The sequence below is a fragment of the Carassius gibelio genome, chromosome A6, assembly GCF_023724105.1.
Source record: "Carassius gibelio isolate Cgi1373 ecotype wild population from Czech Republic chromosome A6, carGib1.2-hapl.c, whole genome shotgun sequence".
Taxonomy (NCBI): Eukaryota; Metazoa; Chordata; class Actinopteri; order Cypriniformes; family Cyprinidae; genus Carassius; species Carassius gibelio.
In genome coordinates, this window is record NC_068376.1 from 29,433,997 (window position 1) to 29,454,650 (window position 20,654).

The 20,654-nt window shown below is 35.4% G+C and overlaps 2 protein-coding genes across 5 annotated transcripts in view; both read left to right on the forward strand.

Annotated features, from left to right (window-relative positions):
- The window catches only part of LOC128016017 (neuron navigator 1), a 52,928-nt gene extending 48,521 nt beyond the window's left edge, over positions 1-4,407 (forward strand). Inside the window, exon 29 of the mRNA XM_052600322.1 lies at positions 763-4,407. Within this exon, the coding sequence (XP_052456282.1) occupies positions 763-849 (87 nt within the window). The 3' untranslated portion in view covers positions 850-4,407. The remainder of the gene's footprint in view (positions 1-762) is intronic.
- Positions 4,408-5,586: 1,179 nt separating this feature from the next.
- Positions 5,587-18,927, forward strand: LOC128016018 (myosin-binding protein H-like). Of its 4 annotated transcripts, none has more exons than XR_008184052.1 (13): positions 5,587-5,976; positions 7,978-8,037; positions 8,153-8,287; positions 9,369-9,536; positions 11,831-11,919; positions 12,669-12,864; positions 12,951-13,090; positions 13,530-13,689; positions 14,300-14,436; positions 15,722-15,908; positions 16,682-16,736; positions 17,653-17,682; positions 18,631-18,927. XR_008184052.1 is itself a non-coding variant. In XM_052600323.1 (11 exons), exons 1-11 carry the CDS (start codon positions 5,736-5,738, stop codon positions 16,711-16,713), a joined length of 1,545 nt encoding a protein of 514 aa, XP_052456283.1. In that variant the 5' UTR covers positions 5,597-5,735; the 3' UTR covers positions 16,714-16,737. The 4 variants fall into 4 exon arrangements, 1 of the variants encoding a protein (XP_052456283.1); XR_008184053.1 differs by having other exon boundaries at positions 5,598-5,976; positions 17,642-17,682; XR_008184054.1 differs by lacking the exon at positions 7,978-8,037 and having other exon boundaries at positions 5,599-5,976; positions 17,642-17,682.
- The last annotated feature ends 1,727 nt before the right edge of the window (positions 18,928-20,654 follow it).

The following is a 20,654-nucleotide window of genomic DNA, read 5'->3' on the forward strand; positions in this document are numbered from 1 at the left end:
ATATCTGAACAAATATTTTGAAATCCTGTAAAGATGCACGTCTGAGCATCGTAACTTTGCAGACGTTGTTTATAATGCAACATTACACACTAACTAGAGTTCAAAAAGTGAAATCATAATCAACCGCCCCTTTAAGAATTTTTTTTTCTGTTTGTTGAAAACAGTTGCTCTTTACTTTTGTGGACATTCTTGTTTTTCAGGATTGTTTGATGAATAGAAAGTTCAAAAGAAAAGCATTTACTTAATTACTGTAATTTAAGTACTTTTCCCTTGAAAAAGTAAAAAAATAAAAAGTAAATTAAATTAAATTAGATTTAAAATTAAAATCAGTTACTTCTGATATAAATGCATTAAATACTATATAGACTTGTGAACAATTCTATTTTGAACAATAGTGAATTTAACATCAAAATGTTTAAATACTTTGGTCAGTTTAAGAATAATTCATGCTTTTTTATATTGTTAATGTGAAAGAACAGTTTCATGTCTATCCATGTATTATTGTTCAGCTGGTCGAGGTTGATATGGGATTTAGAAAGTAGTTAGTAAGAAGTAATGCAACACTTTTTTAGAAAGAGTAACATGTCATTAGTAGCTGATTAATTACTGTTTTAAGTTTCTTCCTCAACGTTGCTTTTTATATATGCACAATTCAAACCTTAGTTCATTCTTTAGTTGATAAACATTTATTGATTTTTTTATTCTTCCTCCATATTAGTGCACACTGCATGAGAAATATCCCATTTTCTGCTCTTTTCCCAGATGGCTATGCTGTTAAAACTACAAGAGGCTGCCAATTACATCGAATCTCCGGAGAAAGAAACAGATCCGAAACTTCCTCCTCTCTGAACATCCGACTGACGTTCCCATCATCTCATGTGGAGGTCCTGACTCACACCTGCAGATGACACTGTACTGTTACTATAAATGCCGTTAGTGCATTTCACCCTCTCATTTATTATATTATCCATCCCACCTTTTTCATTTCAGTCAAATGTCCCTTACAGTAAGGTACTGTGGTAATACCATGGTTCAGTGATGCTATGAGAAGGTAATACTGTGGTGCTTTCTCATACAGGGAGTTGACTTACTCTGCAGTTTGACATGCTAATGTCAACATTTTAAACAGCATTTTGCTTTTTTAAGTTATTATGCATGCAGAATGCATAACAATGAAAACGGAAGACTACATGGAGTATTTACACTATATGGAATATGTGTTCTAAAATCAGAACAGGAGCTTTAAAATGATCTAGTTATGGCAAAAGTAGTGGTTAAATAGGTAGAAAACCTTCAGAAAGAAACGGAGACCCATAACAGCACCTAAATCTACACTTTTTCCATATGCATTTATTTAATGCAAAATAGTTGAGATATTGGTGGCGATCCATAAAACTATCCATATAGCATGGTGCTGGGTAAAAAATATGGTATTATATTGTTTAAAATACCACCATAGCAGGTTTATCCATGGTGATTTGAGTTTTTACCATAGTACTTTTACGTAAGGGCTCGCAAAAACCATATTTTGTCATGAAACATAACTCATTATCCAAAAAAATAAAAAATAAAGAATGATGAAAATGATAATTTTATAGCACTTCTAACTGCATTTTTCTGTTTATGGACACTTTAGCAGGTATGTGATTCTCTATGTGGGAACCTGTACTGTTCCACTGCTGCCCGTATTAACAGCTCAACAATGCAGGTGCTAAAATCACTAGTGTGCACACTTGACTTTGTCTCGTGGCCATGAATAAGAGCCAACAAAGGAGGTATTGAGAAATATGTCTCGCTTAATAATGTAACACTTAAACCTATGCTACCGGCCACTTTAGCCTATGCTGCTTTTTGTATGTTTCATTTCTTACACGTTTGAACATGGCCACAGCATGAGCTAGTTTAACCCCGGAAACCTTTTCTTCCTCTTTCTAACACAGTGAATGCCTTTTAACAGATTCTAAGTGTGCTATCATGTTCCCTCCTCTCTCTGTAGGGGGCAGAGTTGAGCAAAGTTAAGAATTTAATAGGCACCTTTTAGTTTTTGAGTGTGAAGATGAATTCGATTGGATTTTGATTTCAAATGAAAGTGAGAGGAATTTACTGAATTGCAGTTCAATCATGCAGACTCTGAATTTCATTCCATTTTAATTCTAATTCCTCAAACTTCCTTCAATTGAAAGTATGATTCTGTGTCCTGTTTCAAAAGGTGCTTGACCCCGATAAGGGGAAGTTTTCTCAAAACTGAAGCTTGTCATGTGTTCCCTCAAAAGTTCCCACAGTTCACAAAAGCACCTCAGTAACAGGCGGAGCAAACAGACTATTTTTGATTTACTGTAATGATACTGTAGAGACGTTGCGCTTGACTTTGACACTGATCTCAGCTCAGGGGTTTGGTTATCTCAGGCCTCGAATTAGATTCAATACAGCTATTTTCTCAGTTACTGCTCTCTTTGTAGCAAATGGTGCAAATGTAGAAAACCAAATACTCAGTGGTATTTCTTTGAAGAGACGATTACCCCAATAAAGTGCACACGGAAGTGAAGACGAAGATCATATTTGATTATTTGGTGCTATCCAGTATCACTATTGGAAAACATGACTTGGTTTAGCAAAAATCTCACTTGACATCCAATAGCCTTAGTCTTGTGGCATTTAAGGGCATCTTTAGGTACAACCAAGTGATCATTTTATTTACACGATCATTATAGTGGTAGTTTTAGAGCATTGCGTTTCTTTAGACATAGTTAGTAAAGTAAATCAGCCTCCTTTTTAATGGTAATCCAAAACATATCAAACCATACAACATTTCTCTGAAGCTTAGTAATATCAAATATCACACTACATCCTCAATGCTCACAGAACGCAGTGGTGGACCAGTAATTTCCCATCTCTGTACCTGAAACTAGTTTTCAAACATGCATGAAGGTACGATCTGGGCTACTGACGTTAAAATCGAACTCAAATCATTCCATTCGTTTCTATTCATCTATACTACATTATTATTACTGTAAGGTGTAAATATGATTTCCGTAGTTCCTGCTCCAAGAAATGAGGGATTGTGGAGTGTATTAGCCAAATCATAATGTTCAAGATGGCAAAATGAATTAGTTTTTTGTTTTTAACTTCCTTCAGTTGCATCGCTGCTGCTGCTTCAAGTCTAATATGTGACATTTATATTTGACTACATTCCAGACATAAGAAAGTGTGTTGCTTTTCTGCTAAAGATCATAGTTGGCCCATTTGCAGTTTCATTCTTGCTACTGCAACAAAATATTTGGTTTCATAACCACAGCATGTTGGTGATTTACCACTGATGCTGAATCTGGATTAGTGAATCAAGCTTATAATCGAGGGGCTAAAGCTCGTTCTGTTGTTACGCGAGCAGGTAGAGATGAATTTGCGGAGCGTTTTCATCATCAGCGGGCTATTCTTGTTTTAAAAAGCCACTGTACACTGTCTGCATCATGATTCTGGTTATTGTGCCTGTAACTGTGTGATAGCTGTGCTGTGTTGTGCAAAGTCCCATTTAACACGACAATTCAGCAACTTTTTACTGTCTGTCCTGGAATTGTAATGACAGCATGGTGACTGGTAAAACTGGATTATTACACTGATTTCACTTTGTGTCGCTCATAAGCTTTGATTTGTGTCTGCTTCTGTTGCTGTTTTCACTCTTTAATGCACCTTTTTATGTGGACTTTATAATTGCAATAATTTGTCATGTGTTAATCAGAGTCAGGAACTCCATGGGATAAAGACTTTGGGTGATTGTATGCCTTGATGGTGCGCTCTTGAGGTTAGGGTCAAGTTTGGGGAACTCGTGAATGAACCTTTGGATCTTTAATATCAGGTGGTTAGGTTTTATTGTAAAGTCTTTCAAAGACGACCAATGAAAAATATAAAGCTATTACAGATAAGTGGTGAGAAGTTGCTGAATAGTCCCTTAACTTGCACATGCATATGATATTGATTCAAAAGTCCAATACTGTTGCTTAAAAAAGGTAATGTGATTGTAGAAGATACAAGTAAAAATGTGCAATGGGTTTATAAATGTCGTGAATGCATGTCACCTTAGTGTGAAGCAGAATTACGGATGTGTTCTACCTAATTCGGGGTTGTATAAAAGAATGATATTAATTTCTTGTTCTCCCAAACGATTGTTCGTACGACTCCAGTTCCATTTTGTACAGAACGATATAAATGTAAACATTGTACATAGCGTGGCCCTGCATTTACAACAACGATCATATAACAAGAAAAAACCTAATGTCATTGAGAAATGTGGTTTGTAAGGAGACTTGTGCTGAGTGACCCAGTTCAAGAAATCTGCCGTGCTTAGGATGTGCGTAATATGAATACCAAGACGTTGTCTATCTGTCAAAATAAAACCACAACGTTCGTTAAGTGTGTTCTGTGTCGTGTCTTATGTTTTCACATGCTGGAGTTAAAGTACAACAGAGTAAAAATATGTCATGCATTTCGAATTGTACTGAGTTAAATCTATCAAATAACTGGATTAAGTTTAGCTTCCTGTAGAAAGTTATGGGGGGACACAAATGCCAATGTTAACAAACATGTGGGAAGACAGACATGTCAGACATTTTTTTTTTTTTTTTTTTTTTTTTTTTTTATAATGCTTTGCTGGGTAGAGTTTCTTCACTTATAAGGACTTGAATAATTTGGCTCCTCAATATTTGTGCAAGCTTTTAACCCCCTAGACTCCTACATGTGTTCTATGCTCTTCAAGTTTATTTTATGAAGTATACTTAGTTCAAGTATAGTAGTTTTATACTGCAAGTATACTTAAGTTTTCTTTAAGTGAACTTTACATCATACTTTTTAAGTGTCCCTATTTAGGTTTGAATTTGTATATATTTTGTTATATGAATATCTGAACATACAAAATATCTAAAGAAAGAACAGGGTATCTGCTTGGAAACAAAAACATTTTGTTCTTGCTTCATGCATTTAAAAAAAAAAAACTTTAATGTGCGTAAGTTTCATAAAAAAATAGAGAAATAACATATTGAACAAAAAGCTGTGAAAACTATGAATTGGATTCAGAATGATAATCAAAACGTAGATGCAGTCGATCAACCCCCCTCTTCATTGGTCAACATTTTTTCCATAACACTACTGTTTTTATGCTGTTTCATGTCAGATGATCGTGTTAGGTAACGTGTTAGTATCTGTTGTTTCTTTTTATATATATATACTGTAGCTCAATTGGTAGAGCATTGCGTTATCAAGCGTAAGGTTGGGGGTTTGATTCCCCGGGAACACATGATAGGTAAAAACTGATAGCCTTAATGCACTGTAAGGCATTTTGGATAAAAGCGTCTGCTAAATGCATAAATTTAATTAATTTAATAGTCCACTTGAATAAACTTATTTTTCGTAAGGGTATGCTTTCCAGATGAAGTGATCTTTAACAGACATCTAGCAGACTTGCTGAGAAATCAGTTTAGTGTGTACTTAAAACACCCCCCCCCCCCAGACCCTCAGTACTCGCACACATCTTATCAGCAGTGACACTCGTCTGTGAGTGTATATATACAGCTGAAGTGACCACGATGCTAAGAGCTCCGCTCGCTCCTTCACTAGTCACTTGAAACTCTGGAGGGGAGGAGTTGACCAACGCCACATGCCTTAGGCTATAAATCTGGGGTGACTAACCTTCAGACTGAGCCGAAGGACTTACTAGGTCAGAGGGATCCCTGAAGCGGACAAGTATGCCGGCAAAACCAGCCCCGATAAAGAAGTCGGCTAAGGCCGCCAAGAAAGAGGAACCGGCACCGGCACCCGCTCCCGAACCAGTGCCCGAGCCCGCACCCGCACCTGAACCTGCCCCTGCTGAACCTGCCCCCGTTGAACCAGCCCCCGCTGAAGCTGCCCCAGCTGAAGAAGCCCCGGTGGAGGCACCTCCTGCTGAAGCCCCACCTGCTGAAGCCCCACCAGCCGAACCAGCTGCAGGTACTGAGTGTGTATGGAGACCCCTAACCTACATTGATTTTTTTTTTGGTGAAATATGATGACCCTGTAAGAGCCACTCTATCATTTGCAACAATAGATGCAAACAAACAGACATGCATGTTATGTCATTTAATAATTACCTCCTAATGCACAAGAACTCAGAGCACATTGTTACTGGAGCCAAGAACTCTTGGTAGCTTGGAAAACGTCTGACCACAGCTGATGGTTTAAAAAAAACACCAGTGAGCACTGACACCTGTTAACCTCTCCTTGCTTCCACACTCCCCTGATCAAACCAGCTGTTCACCCTGACCTACCCGACACCTATTCTGCTGCTTTTGCTCTACTTCAAGTGTGTTCGATTTCCAAGAAAGTGCCTAATTTTAACTATTTTTATTAATTAATTAATTTTATCTTTTTAGATTAAAATACGCTTAAAAATACCATAGTAGCCATACAGTAGTTTCCTCCAAAATACCATTTTACTACTGAATTAACCTGTATAGTGCATATAATTGTAGCAATAATATGGTACAATGGAGATTAGCATATTCATGATGCAGTACCATGGTAAGTTTTAGTAGTTTTTTGTAATTGAATGATGAATAAAACATGATATATAGTAATGATATACAACTGTGGCAAAAATGTAACAAATAGCAGAGAGATTTTGAAATTGTTTACATATTCATTTATGATTTACAGAGGTAATCATAGCTTGTGGTCTTTTCTTGGAAACTGTGGCTAACAAGGTGATTTTTTTGTAAAGGTTGTATATAGGCAATACATTGGTTTCTCAAAGGAGTGCAGAGTAACATGCAAAAAAAAAAGACAAATAATAATAATAATTAGTGCCATCATAGCACAGTTTTTAACATGAGCTTCTACGGAAGTCCAGTTACTTAATCTTTCACTGTAATGTGTGATCATTCACATGATAATCTGTTCTGCTTTATAACAAAAGCAAAGCATGCTTTTCACCACCTGTGCAATTATTATTTTAACACCAGCAATATCCACTGAGGCCTTATAAGCCAGAAGTATTTAGAGCTTGTGGCAAACGCAGACAACTCTATTTACAGCCCCACAGAGAGCTTTCACACAATGCATAAATAAAATAATAAATATTTAACTGTGATGTTTTTCATTAGTCAGTCCAGTCACAAGGTAAGTGTATGATTAAGGCGTATTCTTCAGCTATTGTTGGTTTTAGAAATATTGTTTTTATTAAATGAAATAATGATTGCATAAACAATATCGGATGTGCACAAAAAGGCATGAATATAAGTTATATTCATTATTTTGTGTACAGATCATATTCTATCAAAATTATTTCATTTCTTATTGTTTATACAAGGTTGAATAATAAAAAATAAAAAAATCTAAATGACCAAATATTGTACTTATTTCTGTTTTTGGAAATATATTCTGTGCATGCAAGTCAAGCCTCAATTATTTGGTCCATTCTAACATTGTACTAACATTTAAACATGATTTGCTGGCCACATCTCATGAGAAGCCATTGCAAACGCTGCTGGAGGCCCCGCTAATGGGAATAGCAGTGGTAAGCCTATAGTAAACAGCTAATGTGAATTAATTTGGGACCCTGCATTTGCACAGGATTGAAAAAGTCAGTCAACATGAAAGACAAAATGTTAAGAACCCATTTTACTTCCACAATGTGGCGTGAAAAAAAGCATATTCAATGAAAAAACTATGTAGGAACCTGATACCTGATTTCAGTGTGTCAGGAGTGATTTCATATTGACTTTCTAAACCAATCAATGCTGTTCTTTTTTATTTTTTATAGTAAAGGCAACTTTAGAAATGCACCAATTTTATATTAAAAGAACTGAATTTGGAAGTTATATTTGCTGAGATCATATCTTGATTATGCCAAAACCTGACCTGAGCTATTATTCCATCATTTTTGATTAAACAAATGCCTGGAGCTCTATTATATGCTGCTTTTATTAACGTGCCCTGCTTATTTAACACCAGCTGATGCTGAAGCTCCACCTGCTGAGGAAATCAAAGCACCTACACCTCCTCCACCTGCAGGTAAACCCACGGGAAATCAAAAACCGCTTCAGATCACCGACGTTGTGTCATTTACAATTGAAACATTAGTGCCTGATTTTAGTTTGAAATATTACATGTGTGTTTTTGTCTCCAGAGCCCACCAGCGAGCCTCTCGAGCTCGGCGTTGAGGATGTCAATGACACTTCCGTCACTATCTCATGGAGACCACCAGCCACCATTGGAAACTCTGGTCTGGATGGATACACTGTGGAAATCTGCAAGGAAGGAAGTGAGTCCGATGTCGATTTAAAAGTTCAGACATCAAAACACCAAATCCCAACATCCAAATCCAATCGTGCATAACGTTGCCAATAAATGTGCCTTTTTGTTCTAGATTTTTAGATCAAAAGCGTTGCCTGTTTATGCATCGTCTGACTGGATGGCAAGGCAGCTGCTTTCAGTTTCAAACACTGGCATAATAAAGGCTTCAATGAGGATTAGGCCTAAAATCTAAAGCCTTTTCATTTCACTGTGGTGGCTCGCTGAGCACTTGCATTCATTTGCATCTTGAAATGCCACCTCACAATACCGTACCTTAAATTAAACGCAGCGAAATGTTCTTTTGAATTTTATTGGCTGGTCAAACCTCTCAGTTGCACCTGTTCCCAGTATATCTTCAGCAACATGCACACCCACCTCAGTTGTGTCCCTATATGGAGTGAGGCATTTCTAGACATCTGATGGCAGATAAACAGGGCTGGTGCGCTCATGTCAGTCACACACGTGAATACAGTCAAACTTGCTGATACAGCCGCTGAAAGTGCAAAAATGTCCTGAAAAGAAAGTAAGATTTAGATCAGATATTGGTTTGTTCTGGAAAACATAAACTGATATAAAAAAATAATAATTATACGTTAACCATATTTTTAGACCAAATTTGTTTTAAATATTACCTTTCCAAAAGTTTTATAATTATTATGAAATTTAGAAATACATTTTTATGATTATTAATGGAATGCAATAAAATTATATTAAAATATATTAATATTTTGTGTATTATTTAAATAAACTATTACTTTTAAAATAATACTTTAATAATATTTAACATAAATTTTAAAAAATAATAATAATTTTATTTCAGTATTGGCATTCCAGAAGCTGTACAATCAATGTTCATAATCAAAAATATTTTTTTTATGCAAATCTAAGGTTCACACGGCAGATTTAATAACAATTAAAAGTATTACTATAATTAAGTTTTATTATTTAAATATTGCCTTTCAACAATTTGTTGATAATTTTTCGATAGCTATTGGGATGCAAATCACATTGGTTGTACTTGTGTCTAATTTAAAAATGTTCCATCCTAGCCAGTGACTGGAAAGCAGCTAACGAGGAGCTGACTGTGTCCTGCCGTTACATTATTAAAAACCAGACCACCGGTGACCGCCTGAACATCAGGGTGGTGGCTGTAAACCCTGGCGGCCGCAGCGCTCCTGCTACTCTGGCCGACACTGTCCTGGTCAGAGAGGTTGTAGGTAAGTCGACATTTTACACCCCCTACCTTTTTTGGAAAATAATCATAACTTTCCTGTTTCATCTTGCTTGATCACAATGCAAAGAAGTGCAACTGGTGACATTTCACAATGACAGAGCAAAAACCATAAGCTTTATGCATTGCTAAGGGGGACACCAAATGGCTGTGGTGCCATTAAATTATTGTTATAGAGTTTCATAATGCGTAACTTATCAGTCTTAAGATTGTTCTTTCCCCCTGCATCGAAGCCAGTTGTCCTTCAACATAACTACTGCAAATGTTGGAACCTAGAGTTATCCAGCTATTGCTGCTCTAAAGATTGGGGGCCACCTCTCGAATCTCAAGTATCCAAGACCTCAGAGCTATCTCGAGAGGTGAAATGAGTACCACGTCAGCCCCACACGCTGTGTTACAGGGCACCCTAATTGGTTCTGAGAGGTTGATAAATCTAAATACATCTACCTACATCTAAACATGAAGCGGTATGGCCTTACAAACCTGCGCAGATCAGACAGCATCATCAAATACAGCAGGAAAAATACACTTTTTCTACAACAAAAAAATGCATGGCCTTAGATTTTTAGTTGTGCTTTTTTCTCAAAGTTTTTACATTGGTTTCAGTACAAATTTAATTTACAGATTATACCTGTGTTGACTACAATTTCTTACAATGTCTTTAAAGATAATTAAAAAGTTGTATAAACATTTAAACACTCACCTATGTACACACGCACACACACAAATTAAAAAAAAAGGTAATCAGGTACATGAAAAATAAATAATAATAATAATAATAATAATAAAAACAATTTTATCACAGTCATTATTTAAACTAGTTTCTGTGCTCGAATGCTTGCAGTCACTTTACATACTCCCTGAGTGTCCGGCGTCTAAAGAAAGAAATCATAAATGTAGAATGGAAAGTCAAGCGGGATTGGAATGTAACTTGAATCCAGTCTACGCAAAAAGTTTGTAGGGTGGGGGGGATTTTGGCAGATCTCCAATTAAAGTTCTTCTTTCTACATTCCCTCCAATGCACCGAGGGATGTCATGAATTGACTTTTCCAATAAGAAAAATCTATGTTGTATATCCTTGGAAAATTGTTGGTAAGTACTGTGCATTAGCAAGGTTTTACATGGCTTCAAAGCCATTGACAGCCAGCCGCCTGGACCAGTGTCAAGCTTCTTCCTTTAAGAGCGATGGCCACAAGTGTGAATGGGTCGAGTCAGAGGGTGGGATACATTTCCCAAATGTTCTCGCACTGCATAAGGAGTCGAGTAGCATCTAAGGTTACCCCATGAGACTTTTTAGCTCACTATGTTTATTTAGAGGAATGCTGTAAGCTAGTAAGAGTTAGCATCCGGCTAATGCTTCGAAGAGTTTTCCAGAGACCAATTCATCTTTTTATATGCATTGCATTGCTGATTAAAATTCAGAATGAGATGCAAAGTTTTTAATTCCATTGATGCACTGAAAAACTAGCATCCATTATAAATGAATGTTAGACTGTGATTATAAAATGCAGCCTTTGGAATTATTTGTGACTCAGCAGTTTTCATGCAACTAAAGCCTTCCATCATAAGTTATTAGTGGCAGGGGTGTAAGAGGACTGATCTATTTAAAGCTGTGATGACTCCAAGTTCAACAGAGCCACCGTTAGCATGTTGGCTAGCTCAAGTTGTATTAGCGTAAATAACTTCTCATACTGTTTTTAGCCTTTGATTTCCTTTGTGCTTCTGCATTTGGGTTTGCAAATATTTGTGGTAGTTTTTTTTTTTTTTTTTTTGCTGAAGACTGACTGAGCTAAGATGAAACAGGCTACCTGCAGCTCAGGATGAAATTCTGCATGTATTTAATATATAATATAATAATGTATAATATATATAAATTCTTCCAGTAACATTTGTTCAATGTTATCCTGTTTTGAATAATGTTCCCAAAACGTTATTGCAAAACCTTTATTTACTTAATACATCTTTCATTTAACGTTTATTTCTGAATCATTTTAGTTCGTTTTAAGATGTTTTAAATGCTACTACTTGTTTCAGACTGTTCAGATAACAGAGTAGCATTCTCAAATGTTTTTAAAACATTTTAAAAACTGGACGTTTTGAATATTCAGAAATAATGTTTATAAAACTTGACTTAAACCTTCTTAGAATATATTTGAATATCGTCAAACCTCTTAAAACTAGGATTTCTCTCTATGATGACTGACATCTCAGTGAATACATAACCCTGATCACACTGTTTAAAATGTAATCATATCATGTACCATTTTTTTCTCTCTAAAGATCGCCCCAAAATCCGTCTGCCACGTTTCCTGAGGCAGCGCTATGTGAAAAATGTTGGAGAGAAGATCAACCTTGTTATTCCCTTCAGTGTATGTGATCTCTTGACAATGCATGATAATAGCCAAACTCTTTTAAAGGCAGATAAACTCCTGCTTGCTTATTCATAGAACAGGGAAAAATGGCTACATTGTTTTTGATAGAAGTGTTTTTGGTCTAAATTCAGAATACAAATACCCACATTTGGAATAATACAGTAACACTAACAAATGCTACTTTTATTCAAGAAGAGTGCTGTTCCAAAATGTTCCTACAAAAACAGGAAGCTGCACTGGATATCAATTTATATTTAGAAAGAGTATGTATTACGGAAATAATACGGTTTAAAAGAATACACTTAAATGTGAACTGAATGTAATGTTCTTGGACATTAACTTTTAATTGAAAGTGCATGAGAAAAGATTTGAAAACAATGTTTTAAAGTTAAAACTTTTAATTTGGCGTTATTACAAAGTTTACATTTTAAAGATGTGCTTAAATGTGTTGAGAAAAAGTCAGGAAAGTGTTTTCTCTTAAAGAATAATTAAGTAGACTTTTATTTCATTAATATTAAATAATCTGCAAGTATTTTTTTTTTTCAAAATGTCCTATCACGATTTTAAAATATATTTTAAGTACACTGTAAGTGCACATTGTAAACAATCACACTTCTTTTTCACAAGGAAAGAAGTTAATTGCAAGAAGAAGAAGACTAATCAGTTAATTCTAAGTGTTTTCAATGAATCTGGTTGATTTTGTAAATTAACTTGCTGCTATATCTGTCTTATTTTCTTAACTGCAGGGCAAACCACAACCTATTGTGTCATGGACAAAGGATGGCCAGCCTGTGGATACTAAAAAGGTTAACATCCGCAACACCGACAAGGACAGCATCTTCTTCATCCGTGCTGCCGAGAGAGCCGACTCCGGCGTGTATGAGATGTGTGTGAAAGTGGACAGCTTTGAGGACAAAGCCCAGTTGACTCTGCAGATTGTTGGTAAGTGTTCGTACACATCGTGGAACCTGGTTTATATTGTTAATTTTTTTGTTTTTTAACAATTGTCTTGTTGACCTGATCACCAGAGTTGCCTGGACCTCCAGCCAGCGTCAAGATCGTGGACACCTGGGGTTTCAATGTTGCTCTGGAATGGACCGAACCCAAGGATAATGGAAACACAACAATCACTGGATACACCGTCCAGAAGGCTGACAAAAAAACAGGGGTAGAAGCTCTTTCAAAAATGACATTTACAATAAAATTCCATGGGATCACTGTGATTTTTCGAACATGGTACTATTTTCATAGCAATTTTTTTGACACATTGCCATGTCAGTGCCATGTTTGTTTGGATGTGCTATTCTTGGTATTCTCGAAAGCACCTGTAAATGCCATGATATATTTTTTGGTGTTAAAATAATTTTTACTATCCAAGCTCAACATGCAGAAACAATTATAACTGGCCATTCTTAGTTTCATTCTCTCTCATTCAATTTTTTAACATAGACAACTATGTGTTTATTGTATCAATGGCTGACAGAGGGGAGGCATGTTTGTAAAACTATGTTTATTCATGCCGTTCCTTTCGGCGGCACTAGTCAACCAAATTATCTTATTAATTATGTGTCTGGAGTTTACTGAGCTGTACTGCTGTCTCTCCACAGGACTGGTTCACAGTACTGGAGCATTATCACAGAATGAATGCCACTGTTTCAGACCTGATCATGGGTAACACCTACATCTTCAGGGTCTTCACTGAGAACAAGTGTGGAATTAGTCAAGAGGCCACTGTCACAAAGACATCAGCCACCATCCAGAAGACAGGTGAACCAGATTTTTCACATTTTTGGCTTTATTTAGATGGTACAGTGTAATGACAGGAAGCAAAGTGGGAGGGAGAGAGGGAAAAGATCCATAAACTCAGGATGCACGTAGCGGAGCAGCACTATATGTTGGCACATTTCCCACAAGGCTATCGGCACAGACAGGGACGGTCACTTTAAACACAATTCATGACTCTAATATATTGATACACATCCGATTTCTTTCTCAACTCAAAGTTCACTTAAGACACACATAACTGACTGTTTTAAGGATTCTTGCCAAGACTGGTATTTTGACATACTTTTGCATGTATTTGTCCGTTCAATCACAAGACGAAATGGAAAGAAACTCAATTCATGGCTTGTGCATTGTCTGAGACACAGCTCAAATGTGTTAAAATCGCTTAAATGTTCAAATTGGCAAGGAGTATGTATTTGGCGAATGCTTTTTTCCCATGAGACTTGCATTCAGTTACAAACAGTTACTCATTGTTGCCGTCATGCTCTGCTGTTTGAGCTGCAGGAATGCATTTGCCTACTGAGAGTCTTACAGTCATCCAATGGTTATTCTTCTTATTCTTACTTCACTGATCTTCATGATGTGTTTTTAGGCATTGACTACAAGCCTCCAGAGTACAAGGAACATGACTTCAGCCAGGCACCCAAATTTACCACCCCCCTGGCAGACCGCTCCACTACCATTGGTTATAATGCCAAGCTGCTTTGCTCCGTTAGGGGATTCCCTAAGGTACATGGTTTCTCATGCACCCATACACAGGACCGGTGTTCTGAGATTCTCAAAGTTCTAAACAAACATTCGTCCAGTAATGTTAATAGAACGTTCATTCAGAAGTATCTTGTCTTTGATAACATTCTCAAAATGTTAGCAGATAAACATCATTATGGAATATTCTAGTCAGATGTTTGGCTAACATTTCAAGCAATGTTTTGTTGTTATAGTCAGTCCACACACATAAACGTAGAGGCTTTACAGATTTGAAAGATGTATTACTCTTATCTCTTACTCTTATAGTATGACCAAAATGACGCAGTCATATGATAAGCCATATTTGAGGTCGAGGTTAGTCAACTATTACGGGTCAGCCCTACTATAATGTTTGCAAAATTATAAAATAAAATATTCCCTTGATGTTGTCAATAACATTCATTAAAAAAAATAAATAAATAAATAAATAAAAAGGATATTTTGAACATTTGGAAATAATGTTTTCATATCTTAATGTGAACGTTAGCAAAACGCTCTTAGGATGAATTTTTGTTAGTTGGGTAGATGCTAAAATAAGTGATTAAATTATCTAAATTAATTTATCTTTAATGCATGTTTAACATGCTTCAGAAGTCTCATTTTGTATTGTATACATTTTAACAATTAGATGGTTATTTTTTAATCTGCATGGAACTGGTAAAGTGTAATGCCTTTGTTTTATTGAAAGGTTGATTGGTTGATTAAAAGATTAGTTTGGGGTTAGGCTGCGGTTGTCCCTGACAAATCAATTATTGTTTACGCCATAAATGCAATGTAGCAATGTTATTTGAGAGATCTTGTCCCAAAATGGCAGCTGAAGCTTTACAGTGCGGTCGACTTTGGATCATATCACAGGTTTAAATAACCTCTGTCTGCTGTATCCATTTAATAATTATGAGCAGCCCAGCTTCATGCAATTCACTAATGTGTTAAATTATTGTAAAAATGGTGCTGATGGTATTTTGTAATGAAGTCTGTCCTATAATCATCACTAAATCCATCAAGAGAGTAGGAATCCACCACTAACATGCCACCAGAGATAGTGCAGCTTCTAGAGGGGAACGATAACTTGACGGTGGACAGTGTGAGCTAGTGAACGTTCACCAAGCACCAAATGCAAGTCAAAATGGTTTTGTTGGGTTCATAAGGAAATGTGACATAATGTGAATTTTTGTGAAATGTCTCTTTGCAGTTTCTTCGTCCATCTTTTCACCAGTTATTGACTGCAGATGTGATATTTTTATTGTGTTTTCTGGCTTCATTGCAGCCCAAGGTCGAGTGGATGAAGAATCAGATGATTATCGGTGACGACCCCAAGTTCAGGCAAATCAACAACCAGGGCATCTGCTCCCTAGAGATCCGCAAACCCGGCAACTTTGACGGTGGCGTCTACACCTGCAGAGCCAAGAACGAGCACGGAGAGGCCTTGGTGACCTGCAAACTGGAGGTTAAACGTAAGTGATTCGTGTAGAACTTACTTAAGTGTGTTTTAGGCTTTTGCTCTTTTTAAACATGCAAAGAAGAAATTGCAGTCAAGATTAGTTATATGTCATAGTCTCGTAACTACTGTATAGTGGACTAATTTCAAAGCCCAGAAAAGTCATGAAAATTGCTATAGAGACTAAATGCTTAATCTAAATGATATTTCATGGGTTTGACTTATTCTTTAAGAGTGCACTGGCTGTGAAATCATTTTCTAGAAGTAATTATGAATGGCTAGAAGAGTTGTGGCATTTCATTGGTCTAAAAAGACTGAAATGAATTATGATCCATTAGCAGAGATGAAAGGATTTAAATATTGCATATTTACTGGGTCATGAGCAAAAAACAGGGATTGTACATTTAAAATCTGCTCTTTGTAAGTATAGATTTAGTCAAGGCCACATTTAGATTGATTTAATGTAATGCATTTATGAATGAAATTAAGAACATTTTGCTGGTGCTAGAAAGAAGCTCTGTGAGAAAACTGAATAGTGGATTCATGGAATGATGTTACACTGTGATGATAAAACAAATGGATTCCAGACACATTGAGTTTATATTTAGCACTGATAAATGAACATGTCAGACAAAAGAGAGTTCACACACGTCTGAGATAAAACTCAAGTGTTGCTGGATGTTTAACATGCGTGTTTTTTTGAGTGATACTTCTACTGACATGTATCCCACACATAATGTTTTTAAAAGCCAGTGGACTGAACTGTGTTCTTGCTTTGGTTCCCGACAGAGCCTGTGATTGCTGATGCCGATAAGAAATAAGTTCAACACCCACATCCATACAGGTCAGTCTCTATTTTTAGATGTACCTCAGAGTAATTTGACTTCAGTGCTGTACTTAAGAATTACACTACTGTTCAAAAGTTTGTGGTCAGAAAGTATTTTATGAAAGAAAATAATACTTTCACTTAGTAAGGATGTAGTAAATTGATCAAAAAGTGACATTACAGACATAGAATTCTATTTCAAAACAATTCTACTCTTTTAAATTTTCTATTCATCTAAGGCTCCTGAAATAAAATGCATCACGGTTTACACAAAAATTTGAAGCAGTATTACTGTTTCAACATTAATAATAATCAGAAATGTTTCTTAAGCAGCAAATCATCATATTAGAATGATTTCTGAAGGATTATGTGACACTGAAGACTGGAGTAATGATGCTTAAAATTTAACAATAAATTACAGTTTATAATATATTATAAATATATATATATATATATCTCTGGGCATGTTTATTTTCAACTCTATATTGTCTTTATTGTCACAAATAATGTACCAAAAAAAGAACAGTTTTGATTTTTTGCTTTGAAGAAGCAGCTTTGGATTGCAAAAAAGAGATTTGGTTGTCCATCTATTTGGGTCTTGACTAGACATGTGTCTTCCCCCCCGTGCCTGACCTTACAAGGGGGACTCTAAACTTGGAGATTGAGGCCTCTGCTGCTGAAAGTGTCCGAGTGGCAAATCCCCATAAATAAAACTCGTTATGATTCTATACATGTACCATCGGAGAGACTAAATAACATTTGCCTGACTGCTACCATTAGACCCTGATAAGTCCTCAAACATACTGCTAAACTTCACCACAGAAAACACCCAGCAAAACAGAGTTTATGTTGATTGGAATGTTAGAACTATTTCAGGCCGACTGACATCTGTTCCTTGTTCTTCCTCTTTGCATGTGCTCTAATCCCAAATAAGGAATAGAAAAATTGAGATCCCTCTCAAATGGTGAGAACTCATTCCACAATGTTCCAGCCCTAACATCAGTTCTATTAAGCCACTTTCAATGTTTTTATAAAAAGTATATGCTGCATATACAACAATATATCAGTTGAATCATATATTAATGCAACGAGTTGATATACTGTTTGTTGGCAGGAGAATAGTTTATTCTAATTGGGGGTTTTTTCACGTCTGTGGGACACTGGTGTCTTTTTATTTTTATTTTTATAACTATGTAAATATTTAATTGTATTATCAATAATAAGAAAAATAAGCACATATTCTGCCAAGGAATATAATTTAATACAAGTTTAAAGCAGTGCTATTTTAGTATCATTTATGTACTATTGTTGTTTTTAATGTTTAATTTTATGTTAATTGTTTTGTTTCACTTTAGTTTCAAATATTTTTATTTTTAGAATTGTTTAAATGCCTTAATTATTTATGAACTATTTATAAAAAAAATTTTTAACTATTTTTTTTTTTGTAAGTATTTTAGTTCTTCAACTTTAAATAGAAATGTGTCCCTGGAAAACAAAACCTTTGTCTTAAAGTGTCAATTTTTCAAAAAGCTGAATATATTTATATAAGCTTTCCATTGATTTACAGTTTATTAGGATCAGACAATATTTAGCCGAGATACAACTATTTGAAAATCTAGAATCTGAGGGTGCAAAAAAAAAATCCAAATATTGAGAAAATCTTGTCCAAATCAAGTTCTTAGGAATGCATATTACTTATCAAAAATTAAGTTTTGATATATCTACAGTAGGAAATTTACAAAATATATTCTTGTATATCTTATATCTACTTTTTTTGTTTTAGTTAAGTTTTAGTTAACATTGATATCCCAGATTCAAAGCAACTTACTATAGTGCATTAATATGCAGTTCAACTGATATGTCGTATGTAATTTTGTTAGTACTAATTTGACTCTTTCTTTCGCTTTTGTAGGACTGGGAAGACGTCTTTTGCTGATGAGAAAAAAAAAAATCATGTACATATGAAATAAAAAATATCTATTAAAATAGACTTTTTCTTCCTTTTTCATAATTTAATGCTTGGCCCCAGAATTATGAAAAAGCACATATATTTATTATATGGACATTTAGATCAGCAGCTGCCTGCATGTATTGCTTCTTGTTTGTGTATCGCCTCACATACTCGTCCAGTGATGTAACTAGGATCAAGTCCCATCCGGACCAACAGGAGTGTTTGTTTTAATTCAATTAAACCATAGCCTTTCATCCACATGATGTCTTTTGTCATTAATCATAATGTCTGTGCACCGAATGTAACATTTTTAGGAACGTTCTTGATTTAACAGACCGAGTGACCCTGAACACTGTCTGCAGTGGAGCCTTGGAAGACTGAATAGGATGATGTTCATTAGTATGGAAATTATTTCTTACTATGACGCAGACTTTGTACAGACACCTTCATAACCAGTGGAAACTAGACTGAGAGCAGACGGGTCACTAAAGGACACACACACACGCACACACACACACACACACACACACACACACACACACACATTAAGATAAATGTGTCTTTGAGAATGCAAAGACTTTGAAAGGACTATGTGCTATGTGTGATGTTCATTATCAACTTCTCAGGGTTCCTGTCAGAGAAACCTAAAGCTTAGTGCTTACTTAGTTTGGCCAGCATCATGAAACCCTGTGCCAACACGTACAGTAAGTAAAGTTAGTGGACTATGAGAAATTAAATTAATTTTGGTGAGGTCTATGCTTAATAAAAATGTATACAGTATTTAATGAGCAGTTTTGACCTAAAAATTTAGGCTTTTTATGTAGTTGAACCTGAGAAATATGATTTTTACAATCCCACTGGATCTCAAACTGTAGAATGGCCTTGATTCACTAGAAAACCGTACTCATTTATATATATATATATATATATATATATATATATATATATATATATATATATATAATTCAATTAATTCATAATGTTGGAAATTGAATGAGAATATAACAATGATGATGTCATTCTGAAATAACAGCAAGACTGGATTTAAGGTCATGAATTGCTTAAAATGAGACTACTCTGGTTGAAAATTTTCAAAATGTTTTAAACGTAACACATAGAAACATAATGTTGAATGTCATTTAATCAAAAGTATTTTAGTATACCTTGCTAACTATCCACCTTATTATAAAATAAGATTGGGCAAGGAATGTCTAACTTCCAGTTATTTTTACCTGTTTGCAAATAGTTTTACGGTTTACTTGACTTTACAGCAGCTCACAAATCGGTGTAAAAAAAAAAATACAAATAAAGATGATTACTTTGGAGTAGTACAATAAATTGGACAGGACAACCAATTGAAATGTCTCTAAGAAATCAAAATAAATGTAGCTTCTCTAGTGAAGTTCAGTCAAATCTTGTTTTAAATACTAGGTTGTTATATTTCAATATGGATATTTTAATTATTAAATAAGACATGGGTGCTGATAAGTATAATGTATGCAGTGTTAAGATGGTGTATATATTTCGAAACAGTAGATGGCAGCACCTTTATTGTTTAATATTGCATAATATAAACGTTTATTTTAACCAATGGCAAAATACTCCAGTTATATTAATTATAATATTAATTATACTACTCTAGTTATTCAAATAACATTTTTTGGGAAAGTGGAAGAAATAATCAACATTTCCAATTTATTTGTGCACAATTTTTTTCTTCACATAAATGCATTCTGGGATTGGTTTCTCCATGAAGACGCAATATTGTCTATAAATATAGCCAAGTGAATCTGGAACAGACTTTGTGAACTGGGACAAGCGTATGATGTCTTCAGATGTGGCCTGGCTGTAGGCAGCTCATCAGGTTTTGGGACAGTCATTGGACATGACAGCAGCTCCCTCTACTGATCCATGTAATGCCAGTTACTGTTTAAAACTGAATCATGATTGTTAATGATCATTTATGAAATATGGGTTCAGAAGTA

Coding starts and splice junctions, on each gene's coding strand:
- LOC128016018 (XM_052600323.1), top strand. CDS start 5,736: ATGCCGGCAAAACCAGCCCCGATAAAGAAGTCGGCTAAGGCCGCCAAG. Junction 8,288..9,368: donor GGAAATCTGCAAGGAAGGAA/GTGAGTCCGATG, acceptor GTTCCATCCTAG/CCAGTGACTGGAAAGCAGCT. Junction 9,537..11,830: donor CCTGGTCAGAGAGGTTGTAG/GTAAGTCGACAT, acceptor TTCTCTCTAAAG/ATCGCCCCAAAATCCGTCTG.